This window comes from Euleptes europaea, chromosome 1 (genome assembly GCF_029931775.1).
Source record: "Euleptes europaea isolate rEulEur1 chromosome 1, rEulEur1.hap1, whole genome shotgun sequence".
NCBI classification, from domain to species: Eukaryota; Metazoa; Chordata; class Lepidosauria; order Squamata; family Sphaerodactylidae; genus Euleptes; species Euleptes europaea.
This window is the reverse complement of record NC_079312.1, coordinates 131132992-131149178: the sequence shown is the minus strand read 5'-3', so window position 1 is coordinate 131149178 and position 16187 is coordinate 131132992. Positions and strand designations below refer to the sequence as shown.

At 41.3% G+C, this 16187-nt stretch overlaps 1 protein-coding gene across 1 annotated transcript in view; it reads right to left on the bottom strand.

Moving 5' to 3' along the window:
* ABCC3 (ATP binding cassette subfamily C member 3) overlaps positions 1 to 16187 on the bottom strand; it is a 100236-nt gene that overhangs the window by 43140 nt on the left and 40909 nt on the right. Inside the window, exons 4-9 of the mRNA XM_056848510.1 lie at positions 15330 to 15467; positions 13996 to 14121; positions 12564 to 12625; positions 8222 to 8353; positions 3387 to 3605; positions 493 to 670 (exon numbers count right to left, since the gene is read on the bottom strand). Of these exons, the coding sequence (XP_056704488.1) occupies positions 493 to 670; positions 3387 to 3605; positions 8222 to 8353; positions 12564 to 12625; positions 13996 to 14121; positions 15330 to 15467 (855 nt within the window). The remainder of the gene's footprint in view (positions 1 to 492; positions 671 to 3386; positions 3606 to 8221; positions 8354 to 12563; positions 12626 to 13995; positions 14122 to 15329; positions 15468 to 16187) is intronic.

Sequence of the window (16187 nt, the reverse complement as noted above, 5' to 3'; positions counted from 1 at the left end):
AGCCTTGCAGTTCTGTCCAATATGCAAATTCAAACATAAAACCAACCACATCAAACAATAACACCATTAGAGGCCTGAACAGCCTACACAACAAGTTAGAGAAGATGGTCCCCATAACACCTAACCGCATTAGGCTAATTCAGGTTTTACAAAAGCATCTACCGTGATAAGCACATAATGGCTCTTGTGAAAACAGGATTATTTTTCAGAGATAAAATCATAACCTAAATGTGACACATTTCCTTGCAGAAGGGGGCATGCCAGCTGGGTTTTGAATAATTTGCCCAAGAATCTGTCAGCATGCTTTATTTGTTCCAAAATACACACATAGCCACGAACAGATTTTTTTTGGCGAAATATCCATTTAGAGGCCAAATGGTAGATTCAGTAGCCTATGTATTTCTTCCTCCTATCCCCCTTTGCCTAATTACTCAATACCAAGAACAATTCCTGCTGCAACTTTAGCTATGTAGAATAGTAATATGCTCTTACCTTTCTGTAGATCATCCCTATGATGCCAGTTCTCAGCCTCATGCCAGTAACAAAGCAATACTGGAAATGCTGGTGAAGGATTATTGTCAGCGTTATGGCAGAGAAAAACATTGAAGCTGCAATCACATACCCCCACCATAAAGGGGCATTTTTGTTCTTGATGAATCTTATTAATATGCTGTTTAAGAAGAAGATTGAATAAAATAAAGACATTAACAAAAAGATCCACTGAGATCAGTGCGGTAGAACACATCACACCCCAATCTGTTTACCTGCAGCCCAATAGCACATCTTCCTTAGCACCAATTTAAATAATAATTCTCAAAATCTGTCAGACTGAGGCTTTACTTGGGGGTCATTTCAAAACTACAAGGTTAAAGACCTTCTCAAATATAACACATTATTAAAGCGAAAACCATTTCAGTGTGGAGATAGAAGGGCACTAGGATGGAAGGTCAGCCTCTAGGGCATGCAGAATGATTTACACCAACCAAGCCCTTCCCTTCAAGGCAGGCTGCCCCTCCCCATACCTAACCAAAGGTCCACAACCTACAGAAAAAAACAACAGCTGATAACACCTCAATTTTTATGTAGTGAAAACACTAAACCCTGCTCTCTGATGAGTAGAGGCTATTGAAGACACCTGTTCAACATTTTTATAAAAGTTTTTTTTTTAAAAAAAGAAATACTCATATTGAGAGACAAACAACCTGGTAGGAATAACCAAGTCATGGGCATGGGACGGCAAAGGATGAAGGCACAATTTGACATTCAAAAAGTAAAAGCATTATAAAAAGCAAATCCCAAATTTACATCATTATTTTAAAAAGGCAAAAAAGCAGGAAAAAAATGGCAGCAAGATAAAAACAGAGCATTTTCTCTATTTCTACAGCATTTGGGGCCAGATGCCTCTCCAAGCAGCATTCACAGCTGACTTATAAATGGTACTTTGTTCAATAGTACTTTGATTAGGGCCTAAAGCAGGTTATCTCCAACTTGGAGTTCAGCCATGTTGACTACCTCCCTGGAGAACTTCAAACATTTCTGTTACAGCTAACAGCTCTAACATTGTTCCTAGCAACCATCTTGATAGCCCCACTAGAGCAGGGGGTGGGGTGGGATATAAGCAGAAAATATAAGTAAACAAACAAACAAATAAACAGCCAGCCAGCGTGGCAAAGGGGTCAGAGCATTGGGCGAGATTCTGGGAGACCCCACTCTGTCATGGAAGCTTGCTGGGTGAGCCTCACACTCTCAGCCTAACCTATGTCACAGGGTTGTTGTGAGGATAAAATGGAGAAAAGAACGATGGGTCCCTTTTGGGGAGAAAGGCAGGAAATAAATGATGTTCACCAAACACCTGTGAACATTCCTTTGCTGGGTCAAGGTGTTGGACCATTTATGCCTATCAAGGACAGGGAAAGATTTCAACAATTAGCCAAGCTAATTTTGCAGTTGAGAGTGCCAGACCATGAAAAGAAATTTCTCGTTCTCATTTCTCATCAGCAACCACATTCGACAAACAAAAGAGGGAGGTTTCTCGGCCTAGGTTCACCACCAGGTTTTGAAACAACTCGAAGTCACTTAAAATGGCTATTCAGGAAAGCGACAGTAAACAATTTTTTCTGTAACTAAAGTTCATTGTTTGTGACAGGCTTATGTATTTCATTGTGCAAACATGGGGTCAACAGGTGGCTGAGAAGCTGAAATTAATTTTATGGCTCCACAGCACATACACGTGCACTAAAACATATGTATGTGTTAGACCGGAGGATTATCATATGGGTTTTCTTATTGCAGTTCCTACACAGAATTTCTTTCCATGTGGAAAATCTATTAAGAACTAAGAAGCTTTAACAAGTAACTTGGATGTTTTCCACATGGGTTATTTGCCCCATGTTCAACGCTGTTGGGAAGTGGGAATCCCCTCCCCCACTTCTCTATAGCATGCACCTCCTGAGATGCTTCTGACTTTTCAATCTTTCCCAAACTTGCTTTGCTGCGAAGTTTTGGGAGAGCTTGCAGCAAAGCCTGGATGGCTGTTGCGGGGGTGGAAAACTTTGGATTTGCCCACTTCCACCCACACCATTTTCCCTACCCCTGTCCCCATGGTAGCTACTTTCCCTCTGCCTCCAAGGGGCTTTAAAAAATTTTTTAATTGGCAACTGAATGTCATTATAACAATCAGTGTAACAGGTCCACTGAATTCCCAGATTTCATTTAAAAACAAAAGTCTCTAGCCTCTTTTGTTGCAGGGATATGCACTACCCCTTAAAGGTCTGCAATGAAAGGGGACAGAGACTTACATTCAAGGAATTCAGGCAACCTGATAAAATGGATTGTTATGTCATAATGACATAATCAGAGTCAACTGTCATAAAAAAAATACTGACAAAGTGTGGCCACTGCCAGGGAACTGTGGCAGAAAAATGGAAAGAAACCTGCCATGTGGACACCCTGCAGTAGCAATGAGGAATCTGCACAAACCTGTCCCTTTGTGTGAAACACTGTTACCTGTGTATGATAAAGAAATGTGGTGTGAGAAGGATATCATACAATTTAATCACACTAAGAGCATGTCTTTATGGGATCTTCCTATGCAGTGTTTCTGTGTGAAATTGGAAGTACAGAAAAGAGTACTTGAGAAAGGAATGCAGCATTTTCCCTGACAACATCACTTCTTCCACTTTAAGGACTTTTAGTCTCACCTGTGGTTTCCTATACATGCCATGCAAATAAGCAAGGAATCAGAACAGCGTATTCATAGGTTGCTAGTGACACCAAACATGCACTGATATTCCTTAAACTATCGCCTTCTGTGTATCATGCAAATTTCTAGCATGTGAATCAAAACTATTTTATACATTAAAAGTCACAATCAAAGTGGACCTTACCTTAACAACTTGGGATTGACAAAAGACAAGAGATCTTGGATCAATTTGAAGAAGGAGCCAATTAAGAAGTAGGGGCCAAAGGTCCTGAGTAAGGCTTTGAGAAAAGACGGCTCCTTCTGCTTTCTGTTACTGCTCAACAGGATTTCTGTTTCCTCCGGCCCGTCACCAATATTGTTCATCAGATTGTTAGAGCTTTTGGTATACGATACCTCTTTTTTCCTAAGACAACGAAACACATCAGGTGAAAAGGAGAGCTGTGTTAAAAACACTGACTGCATCTCTCAGATAACAGAGTGGAATGGCCCACTATACATTTTCAGGTCTCAAAGTGAGTCATCCTGGCCCATCTTACTGCTCAGAATTAAGCTACAGGGTCACCATTTGGTCTCCCGTCATCAAGGAGTTATTTAGTCCTTAAAAAAAACAAAAAACACCACCCAGCATTAACTATGCCAGTCCCAGTTTTTGAAACATTAATTGTGTTAAAAACAGCATCACATTTAATTATGTTAGAGCAGCATATTTCAGTTGTGTTGACATAAGGCAGCAGATTTGGAATCTGTTCACCGTTTTCACAAATAGTCCCAAAATAGTCATGAATGTTGAAATATTATGACTGCAATCACTGTATCCAGCATGATCAGCTATAAAAATGCACACTCCAACCTGCAGGAATGCTTGATTGATGCTATACTCGCCAGATAGTGTGGCAATAATTATGAAGATTAAAAGATTTTTAATTAAACCCTTGACATAAAGCAATATTTTAAAGCCTGGGTTAAGGCAAACATAAAAACTTCTGCTTATGAGAATTTCCTCTTCTAAATTAGCTGCTTGTTCAATAGAGCAGCAACATTCCAAGAGTCAGAGTTTTTGATTTTATGCAGTAACAAACCTATAGAAGCTATTTTGGTGAGTTCCTTATTAATTGACTGTACAAACACATGCCACCTTTCTCTGTATGTTCCAATATCCCCCCAATTATTTTTATTTTAACTATTTATTGGTTTACGTAATTTAACTGTTCCTCCTATCAAACCTAAAGCTACAACTACAGTGGGTAACTCTTTCCCTAGATTTAACAGCCACTGTCTATCCATTAACCACTTCACACTTTAAAAAGGGGAAATGAAATTTAATTTTTCCTTGACACTATAAAGAGAAAAGTTGCCACATCTACCCATGCAAGTGACCGATCTGACAGCAGATAACTTCTCAGAAAGTGTCTTTAGCTGTTTTATCCAGGGAGTGATATATTTATTTCATGCAAAATTATTTTGTGGACATGCTAAAACAATGTGGGCTAGGGAGTCTATTTGATCCAGACAAAATGAACATTTTCGTTCTTCTGCAGTTAACAGTGGGTATTTAAGGGCAGAGCCCAGCCCCCCCAGTGTCTAGCTTCATGTTTGAAAAGAACCTAGACGGTTTTCCTTAGGCAGATAAACCAGATACATTCCCGTATGCCTGTTCAATAACATCTTATCTGCATGCTGTCTCCGTCATTCTTGTTTGCTTTCTATCCCCTTTACTGCTAGCAGCAGCAAGAATACAGGGAGGAAAATCTGAATGAGAACTATATTCTTTTTGGGTTGCCTCCTCTGTGTACACCCAGAGGTAAACTGGGCCACTGAAAATGGGGAGGTTAGGAGCAGACAAATGCATGTCCAACCTCATTCAGCCTACTCTTTAATAATCATCAGCAAGAAATCTTTGCTACAACTTGCAAGAAAGCATGCGAGTCACTGAGTGTCTGGGCTGCATTGTAACACACTGTGTGAGGCTACCTTGAAGATGGTCCAGAAACTTCATCTGCAACAGACTGCAGCAGTCAACATGTTAACAGGAACTCACTGCAATGAGCATACAACACTTATTCTGATTTAGCGACTCTGGCTCCCAGCTTACATGTGGGCTCAAATCGTGCTGGTTTTGAACTTTAAAGTTCTAAATCAGAGATTCCCCAACATGGAGGCGATTGACACCAGGCTGCATGTCAACGTGTTTTCTGACACCCACCTCCTTCTTCCTCAAAGCAAAGGGCCAGTCCTGTCTTGCCTCCATCTCAGTGGAGCAGGTGGCTTTTCAGAAGAACCCGGGAGGCATCACCTTTTGCCCCGGCAGAGAACATCCATTCAGAAATAACTGTCTCCATCACAGGAGGGCAACTGGCTTAGAATCTCCCAGTATTTTGTGATTGGCTCCTGCACCCCATGATAGCCATTTTGTGGTGGCACCCACCAACTGCGCTCAACATTCCCAGAGTGCACACAGGCTGAACAAGGTTGAAGAATCCCATCTTACATAGTTTGGGTCCAAAGTACGTGACAGACCACCTCCACCCACATATACCTGCCCATACCCTAAGATCACCGAAGAAGGCATTGCTGCAAGAATCCACAATTGTAGCTATATTTGTCGAGGACCCATTCAAGGGCCTTTTCAGTGGCATCCCCTAGCCTTTGGGACTCCCTCCCAGGAAGTATGCTTGTCCTCCTCACTGCAGGCCTTCTGAAAAACAGGTGAAGACTTAATTTTTTTTTATTGTCGAAGGCTTTCACGGTCAGAGTTCATCAGTTCTTGTAGGTTATCTGGGCTGTGCGACCGTGGTCTTGGTATTTTCTTTCCTGACGTTTCGCCAGCAGCTGTGGCAGGCATCTTCAGAGGAGTAACACTGGAGGACAGTGTCTCTCAGTGTCAAAGTGTGTTGGAAGAGTAATATATATAGTCAGAAGGGGGTTGGGTTTGAGCTGAGTCATTGTCTTGCAAAAGTATCAAAGGTAATGTGCTAATCATTGTCCTGTAATTGTAAAGGACTTTTAAAATTAGATTTCTACCCTGGTTTTAAAATATTGTGTTTTATTTTACTATCTTAATGGTTTTAATTTTTTTTACATTATTTTTTTAACTGTGATAACACCTGGGATTTATATCATGATTATGCCTGTGGTTTATAATATTATCGTGAGCCAATTTGAGCATTTTTAATAGAAAGACAGCATATAAATGTTCTAATAAATCAAATCTGTGGTAAGAAAACAAAACATCACCGTAGTCTCAGGCATGGCTTAAACCAGACTTGTGAACAGACCAGAAATGTGTCACCGAGGACAATTATCCACCAAAATAACCCATACTTGCAGCATGTTGATAAACTGGCTTGAAGTACTCATGGCACTCTGAGCCACCTGTCTGATAAAACCCTGGATGTGGTTTCTTCAAGCTACATCGTGAGGCCACCAGACCATTGTTTTAAGTTAAAAAAATAAGATGAAACTTTGACTTCATTGCACAATTCCCCTGATGACTACAGAATGACACATTTGTGGGCTGATAAAGCCAGCAGGTCTCAAACACTACACATTTGTCTTTGTTAAAAAAAAGGAATGAAAATGCAAAAAGAGCAGTTGTTGAGAAATATGGAGTTCTTTAAATCTTTACAGCTGACAGGAACACCCACATAACACTCGTGGCTGCCAAAAATACTATTATAAGAAAGCAGACACTATCCAAGGGAAACTTATACTAGGAACTAGAAGAAGCAAAGTAAAGTCCCCATAGTGGCACACAATAGCTTCATGATAAAGGAATGAATGGTACCGAGGCCCACTCGTTACTTCTAATCTTTAAAACATCGCTATGTTTGTCTTTGTTTGTCTGAAACTCAAGGCAAGAGAAGCATTAATAAAAACATGTAATTTTATTCCCAGACTGGGTTAGTCTGGGTGAGAGTCCTTGCCAAATTATCATATTCTTGAATAGCAAGAGGTAATGTTTCTGTAAAGCTCACACAGATGACAGCTTCTGCACTTTAGATTTGGCACTTTAGCACATTACTAGTGTGCTGAGAAAAGGCAGGTTCCTTTTTTCCATGGAACATCTCCTGAGGAGCTGAGCAGTCGGTTCACATTAGTCCCATGCCTGTCAGCTGTTCAGGCTGCCAGGGAGAAAAATGGAAAGCAACATTCTGGAAGTTTACGTTTTTCAAATCGACAGTCACTTGGGAAACCTCTGAACATTTAAATATTCATATAGGATTCTCTCTCTGTCACACGCACAAACTTTGCAAGACTGATGGTATTCCTCTGTGACGTGTGTCTGTGACCATGGAAACGTGGTTGTGAAAACAAGTGTACTCTCTGTAAGAAAGTGCATGATGTGCCTGCCTTTGTACTTCTCCCACCAGGCTTCAGACAACTGTACTCAAAAGTAGACCTGGTGTGTCTGTCCTTCAAACGAGGGTCTCTAAGGTCAACTGCTGGAACTGGAGGGCTAGCTTGGAGGGGGCTTAAGCCAGAACCTGAAGTGCAGCAAGTAGAATGTACTGCTCTGTTGACCAGGCAAAGGGAGGAGGCCAAACTCCTAGTGCCAGAAAGTTGGTATGAAGTTACAAATCCATGGATGTTACCTCCTGGCGACATCTATCTTCCATTCCTTCCTAGGTCAAGGGCAAGTAGCTACACTGCATTATACCAACCCTAGAATCTCTTTTTCATCTGTAAACTGATAATTTACAGACGTACTTATTTCAAACCGTTGTTTAACTTGACAGTTCTTTTTAATGTATAAGGGAGAGCAAAATCTAGTTCCTGCTCCAAAAGGACACACCAAGAAACAGCTGAGACAGAGAGAGACCAAGACCCGCCCAGCACTCAGAAGTTTTCTTTCTTTTCTCATCTTAGTACTGTACACTGTCCTTACTGGGGGTGGGGGAGGAGTAGAATATAAATGCTCAAACAAATACCATTTTGATTGCCAGAATCAACCTCTAATTTATAAAAGCAAAAATATAAGATATACCGGTACTCGTTTTAAGAAAAAAAAAGTTAACTTACTGTTGCACTTCTTGCTTTTGCTTATCCCATTCTTTCTGGAGCTTCTGTACTATCAATTCAGATCTATCATCTTCATTCAGAGACCACAAATCTTTATCTTCAAGAGGCCTCTTATATCCCTGGATTATCATACTGTATTGCAGAAGAGAAACTAGATCAGTACCTCTGAATCCATTTGGCCAGTTCAGCCTTTCTGATGCCAGATTTATGTGCTACACTGAATACGTGGCTCTGGTCACAAGCAGCAACCACTAGTGTGGTTCCCACCTCTCCTTTCCACATTATTTAGGACAACCTCTGCTGGTGCCCTGATGTTAGGCAGTTGTGCGTTTCCTTGCCCCATGTTATCCTCTGCCACTAGTGTAGTACAAGAAAAAATGTACAATGCTGTGAAGTCAAAATTGTCCTAGCAATTTGTGATTATGTAGTTCTGGTCTGACTGCAAGTACACAAAATGTGGTAACATGTGCTAATGGGTATTTGAACGTAAGAGGAGCCCTGCTGGATCAGACCACTGGTCCATCTAGCCCAGCACCCTGTTTCACTCAGTGGCCAATCAGTTTCCCTGGAGGACCAAAGAAATATGGCACAAAGGCCAAGGCCTTCCCCTGATGTTGCCTCCTAGCACTGCGTTTCAGATGTTTACTACCTCTGAATATAGAGGTTCCCTTTACTCACCATAGCTGGCAGTTCCCGCTCCAAAAGGACACACCAGGAAACCTCTGAGACAGAGAGAGACCCGCCCTGCACTCAGAAGTTTTCTTTCTCCTCCATGAAACTAATCCCCACCCCCTTAAAGCCATCTAGAAAGAACCTAAGAGAAGCCCCACTGGAACAGACCATGTTAGGTTATCTTCATTTTGGGCAGGGATGAGTCAAGCCTGTATCCTTTGCTTCAGCCTCAGTAAAAGGAAAATAAATTACAGTTCAGCCTCAGTAAAAGGAAAATAATAGTTACCCACGATTGCATAGTAACGCTGGGACAAGTACTCCAGATAAGTTATCATGGAGAGTATTTTTAAAAAAAATCACATAAACACAGTCCACTTGAACAGAAGTGAGCTAGTTTCCACATGTTATCTCTAACTCTTCTGATGCATCTCAATTTCTTATGGAATCCAGGAGCTTTACCAGACAGAATAATATGATCCAGTATAGGAACTCTGACCCTTGCTGTGCCTCTGTCCGACAACAAACACACAAACAGTGCTATCCTAAACAGAGTTACACCCCTCTAAGTTTACTGAGGTCAATGGGTTTAGAAGTGAATACCTCTTAGGACTGCATAGAAAAAACACTTGACATGCATCTATGCTTTGGAATTACCTCCCCTACAGAAGTTGCTCGGCGCCAAGCTTACATTTGTTTAGGCGTCAGGTGAAGATTTTTATCCTCCCAAGCTTTTTAGACCTGCCCCCAGATTATTGTAACCACCCCACCCTTTCTTAATGTTTTAGACCTGTAGTTTTAGGCTTGTTTTAATGCAGATTTTAGGTTTGTATAGTGCTTTTAACCTGATCATGTTCTACTGCTGATTTTAAAACTGCATCTTTTAACACACATTGGTTTATTACTATTTATTGGTTTATTACTATTTATTATCTATGTTGTAAGTTTCTTCAGATACGGTTTTATGCAGAGGGTAGATATAAATGTCTTAAAGAAAGAAAGAAAAGAGGCGTTGGTCTACCTCTTTGAACCAAGCACATTCATAATGCAGTCCTAAACAGAGTGACACCCTTTAACACCGCTGAAGTCAATGGGCTTAGAAGGGTATACCGGTAACTCTACTGAGGATTTGCAAATGTTACTGTCACATTACACAGAATGGGGCAATTTGAAGTATTTTCATTCCTTGGTATTGTAAAGTTTCTTGATGCCATCACTGTTGACCAAAACCACTCCCACCTGCTTTGCCCATTGTCTCCAACTATCTTGTCATTCTTCTTCATGCTTTGTATGTGCACCACTAATTTATTGGCGAATAGCAACCAGTTCCCAGTTCTGCGGTCATACCATTTGCATACTTTCATTGATCATATCTATGATACGCACAAACAGAACACGGCTTAGCAGCTGATCCCTGATGACAGTCAACCTTTACTGCAAATTCTTCTAACCTTCTTCCCCCCACACGAATAAGTTCACCACTGACGTCAATGCAACTGCTGCTGTCAGTGATGTTGGATTACTCCCTATTCCCCTCTTGCCCTCCCACAGCAACCCGAATGATCCTGGGAGCGGACCGCAAGCGCTACAAGGTAACCCACCTCTCTTGAACTGGAGGAACTAGGACAAAATGATTTACTTCCTGGTCTGAAATTTGCATTTTGATTCCTTATAGAGAACAACTACCCAAGCATTAGCAACTGTCTTTGTGGACCTCTCCGGATATTAAATATTTTCCTCGAGGCACTGTTTTTAATCAGAGGGCTGCTTTCTTCTGGAAAAGAAGCCAGCTAAGTCTCCTATCGCGGAGTGGAAAGCTCTCTATTCCATTTTTAGGAGGGAACCTCTGGGGGCCAATATGGGTAGGATACTGGGTTTAGACATGGGAGAAATTCCTGCACAGCAGCCATGAATCAAACCTTAGGGGCAAGTTATTAGTTATTACTATTACATCCATATTGCATGTTTCCGCTGAAGAGTTCAAGTCAGCACAAATTAGTTCTGCATTACATATCTGTCCTGACATTATGGAAGAAGAAAAGAATGGACTTTAAAAAAAAAACAGGGTCAAAACACTACGTGGTTGTTGAGATCCCCAGCTAATAGGAGCCCGTGACATAAGCTAATAGGCGCCTGTGAGCTTTGCAACACTACTGTGTTTGCAGGATTAAAAGGGACATTTTCCAAGTAACACAAGATTGTAATTGTGACATCTGTTATTTTTCTGGAATGGCAGCTACCCCACCCCCAATCTTCCCTCCCCACCTTATTTAGAAAGGTGCTAAAAGAAGCATCAGCACCAATACCAGAAACTAATTTGGCAATTTTAAAAAGTACTTCCACTGAGCCCTTATGACTGTAAATTTGATTCCCCCCCCCCCAAATGGCAAAATAACCACCCTGACACAATGGTTCCCTGTGGCGGGGGAATTTAACATTTTTATTTGCGCGCTTAAGGCTGGCATAGAGGCAATCCTTCATGTCACACACAAGACTCGTTTCTTTTTTTGTTGTTGCACAGCATTGAGAATAAAAACCCTTGTAAAATATGGCTTCACCAGGAAATGAAACCTGAACCTTAATTGCCCATTCACACACCAGTGTGCAAGTTATTCATAGCGTAAGACATTATTTGAAAGCCTGCGATTAAGCACACAATACCACATCTATAATTTTTCCACTCTCTCGCATTTTCTGCACTACACTTTTGAATGGCAGTTTCTACTTTACCCCACCACTAATACAAGTGTGTATCGATCATATCTATTTTTACTCAAAAGGAAGCCCAACTGATTTCAATGAGCTTTTCCTCCATATAAGCATGCCTTAATCTTTTTCTATATTTTACCTCAACCAGCACACAATATTCTGAGGGAAGCGGTTGAGGGAGAGAATGAATGCCTCAAAGAATTGTTGTATTGGACAGGAATGTAGCTAAGCAACTAAGAGCACAAGGGGAACCTTCTTATGTTAGCAGCATTCTGATATTTTTAAATCAACAATACAGAGGTTAATTAATATAATATTGTCTTCTCTGACTGACAGCAGCTCTCCAGAATCTCAGGCAAAGTAGGGTGTTTCCAACACCTGCTACTTGATACCTGGTCTATACATGCCACAGAATCAGAATCACTTCAGACTGCAAGTGAACAGGTCACATTAATTTAAAAATCCCTGCAAACAAACAAACAAGCAAAAAAAAAAAAAAAACAGCACCTAAGGGACATAGGTTATATCCTAGCCTTTTACATCCTGTGTTGGTTTTCTACTTACAGGGAATTATTACAGAGGAGGGACTTTGAGAAACATGATTTCCCCTCACCTACAGTCTGAGGTGGTACAGTCCATTCCACCACTTCAGTGCTCTGCTACCTCATTACCACTTCACATAAGCTGACAGGCTCTGAGATTCTTTAACTGGAGATGCCAGGGACTGAACTTGGGACCTTTATCTAGCATTCCACTGAGCCACTGCTTCTGCCCTCGAAAAAGCCTATTTTGACTGACAGCAGCTCTCCAGGATCACAGGCAGAGAAATGTTCTTTTCCCCTAGATCTGCTACCTGAGATCGTTTTATCTCTCAAGGACTGAATCTTGGACCTTCTGCCTTCAAAGCATGGACTTTGCTATTCAATTACAAGGTTACACACACTCCTTAAAAGAACACACTTACCCAGTAAACCACCAAAACGTCAACTTTGAAAGAAAGCTGGAATTTAACTCTGGACAAGGATTCTACAATAAAAGTTGAATAAAATGAGTTTTAATAAAAGATGGGTGGGTTTTTTTTTTGCAAACGTTGTTTTGAAAAACCACTATTCACTATCCCAAAACCATTTGAGGGTATGGTTGGTGGTGGGAGAAAGTGCTGGTGAGTCACAACTGACTTACGACGACCCTGTAAGGTATGGCTAGGAATGTATATATTAAATGAAGGATGTACCCAATTCCTCATTCTCCAGAGCTGCCAGACTCCCTGCCTGCCTTGACCTCAGCAAATTATGTTAACAGCATACAGGAAGCAAGGATAGGAAGTCCATTATCTGCTGTCAGGGCAATGGAAGGCCTCTCTATTCTGGCTGCTAGCAAAACTCAGCAAGTGGTGGCGTAACGAAAGGAAAGGTTCTGCTTTCAGTGCTTCCCTTGCCTCTTTCCAGGTCATGGGGGAAGGATGTCTTAAGACATGCATTTTTCCATGTGACCATCTAGCAGTCAGCACATAAAGAGGAGCTCCTTTTACCAACATCTGGTGATTTTTCTATGCTTAGTTCCCAGATTTAACACTGAACTGCTAATTTTTCATACAGAATGAGTTGTGTCGTATTCAAGAAATACACAGGAAAAGCCTGGGCAGAAGTCTTCAGCTGTTCCTTTCCCCAGCAATTATCTCAGCTGTCATCCTTCAATTAAAGTCCCACCCATATTTTTGGGTGAATTTGCATCATTGCCCTGCTGTCCCCATTTACCTAGACAACTTTGTCAGTTTCGCTTCCTAATGTTTTTCTTAGCAGAACCTAAACTATGATGAGGATAATGATGACTGATGTGAATTCAGAGATATTAGATGCTGTGAAGCACATCAGAGACTCTCTGAGAACATGACATCCATTTATTTTCACAAGTAATAGGGCAATAAAATGAGCCAGAAGGACTGAGATGGGGTTCAGAGATAACTATTTGCTTTCCTGCCTTGTGTTTTATAGGATGTCCATCTTGAGGAGGAGATGGAGGGTCAGGGGACCCTTTTCTTTCACAAACCAAATCCTGGCATCACACCTTCCTCATCCTTTTCTTGCCTCTGGGTTGACAATCGAGGGGGACAGTTAGTGCTCCTGGGGGAGGGGGTTCATATTTGGCAGTAGGACTTTCTGTTGCTAATTTCTATCATACATACTGCCCTGCAACAAAACCCAGAAGTAGAGCCCTAATTTAGGACACTACCAGGGCGAAGTGGAGAATTGCATCAGTGTCCCCGGTGTGTTCTGAGATATGTTCTAGGAGAAGCAGCTGGTGTGGACATAACCCATGCATTTAAAATACCACTTAGCTAGATTATAGATCACAGATCAGAAAGAACTATATACATTAGTCACTGTAATACTTACAGGGTCTGAATTAACTGGAGAGAAAAAGGGAGGCTTTTCTTTAAGACACGAAAGGATCAACTCCATGAGGATGAGTGCAAAGTAGATATAAAATGTGGCGAACCTGAATTTGTCTTCAATGTTATCCTAGGAACAGAAATCCATTAGAGTCAATAAACAAGAGAATTACTTCAACAAAGGGGCAGGGAAGGTTAATGAGGTCAAATGACAATGGGGGTAAAATTACAAAGCAACATAATGTCTAGCTATATACATACATACTTTTTCTGTCTCTGGCTTCTGTCCTTCCATCCTAATATGAATCCTTGGACCAAGATCAACTACTACAGTGAACTAGCCCTCCTTGGGGCAATGACAAGGGTAAAGATAATTAGAATAAGCATTTATCTAATAGCAAAGCATGGTGGCCCACCCATGTGGGTCAACAAATCCACAGTGGGACCATCCAGGCTTGAGCAAAAAAAGTAAATTAAATTACAACTTTTTTAAAAAAATTAGGGGTTTATCCTAACCCAGAATGAGAAGGGTGGAAGAGCAATTGGGTAGGTTGCGTTAAGGGGAAGAAATGGAGCAACTAAGCAGGTTGTGGAGGAGGTAGCCATGAGGACAGGGTGAGTAGTGTGAGGGGGGAGGGCAAACAAGAGGGGAGGAAGCAAGGACTGACAAGCAGAGGATTGGATTTCCCTTCCCCACAAGTCCTCAAGGATCTCCTTGTAGAATATTATTCTATAAAATGTTCAATATACAGATGAATATTCAAGAAGAGAGTCATAAAAATATTGAAGGGTACTATGTAATATGTTTTGACTGGGTGCCTTAGTAATGGAACTAGTAAAGAGATTTTTTCTCTCTCTCTCTTTCAGAGGAAGTATGGACATTCAGATATTTTCCTGCTCCTATATAATGGATTCAATTCTACAGGAATATGGGGCAAATAAGCACCTGCATAAACAGGGCTCCAGCCACCAACCAAAACGGTGGGAATTAATCTCCAAAACAGAGGTACACTTTTATCAAGACCAACCTTTTTGATTAAAACTTTATCTTGTTTCATGCCCATGTCACCACCAAAGAGTCATAAAAAGTATCACCTCCCTTTCCCCCTAATTAAAAAAAAAAGGTCCATGCCCCACGCAACTTCTTTCTTCTCATCGAGAAGAGGAACTCCTTTTTAGCTTGCTCAGATCTTTATTTAGCACCACACTATGCTTCACCCTCATTTGACATTATGGGGGGAGTCAGGCAGCTGCAGTTTAGCCCAACCTGCTCTTACTCCACCCCACCAGCACATCTTTCCCCCATACAGCTGCAAATTCACACGCAACTTAAGTTACCTGAAATGAAGAGTTAATGATTTTGGACCGAAAAGGACCCAAGGCACACAAGAGACACAAAAACCAGAAGATGACGAGAACTCCTGAGGACTGGACTCCGTGAAGCCTCTCATATTGGATGAGCAACATGGCTAAAAGCTGCAGAGACACATGGAAAACAGCTGAGAATATTATGCCCTCTGGCCCCCCAAGCTCCTTTTAAAAGCCTGCGCCATCTCATCCCTATTCATTCCTCTTCCCGTCATCTTTCCCCCCTTCTAGCCTCAATGCTAGGCAACAGTGCATCTATACAAATTAATACATGCAAATGACAAAATCGCTCCCCCCACACGCCCCCCGGAACTTTACTCTGACTCAGATCTCCCATATTTTTGTGTTCAAATTACTCCTTATTATACAAACGCTCTAGACTTTTAACAGTTTACTGAAAATATTACTGGCTTTCTTTCCATGAGGCCCATTGAACTCAAAGGAAACACACTATACACATACACATTTCTTCAAAACCAATGTTTAAAACATGCACAGGAATGAACACAATTAACTGGAGTGGAAAAGATTTTAAACATTTGACTGCTTCTCATTCCTACCCGAAAGCTGAAATCTTAATCTGTTTATAAATATTTACATTTTAAAAAATTACATAGCCAGGACCCGTTATTTCCTGCAGCATGGGGCTGCTGTTTCAAAGCTACAGAGGCTGCACAATCCATTTAAGCACATATCTGCAGCCCATCAGCCAACCCAGGAAGATTCAGCTGCAGATACATCAAGGAACGAGGCCAGCTATTATAGGACATCCAGACAAGGAACAGCAGAGCAGTTTGCAAGTCACATGCCCTACAACAGGGGTCCCCA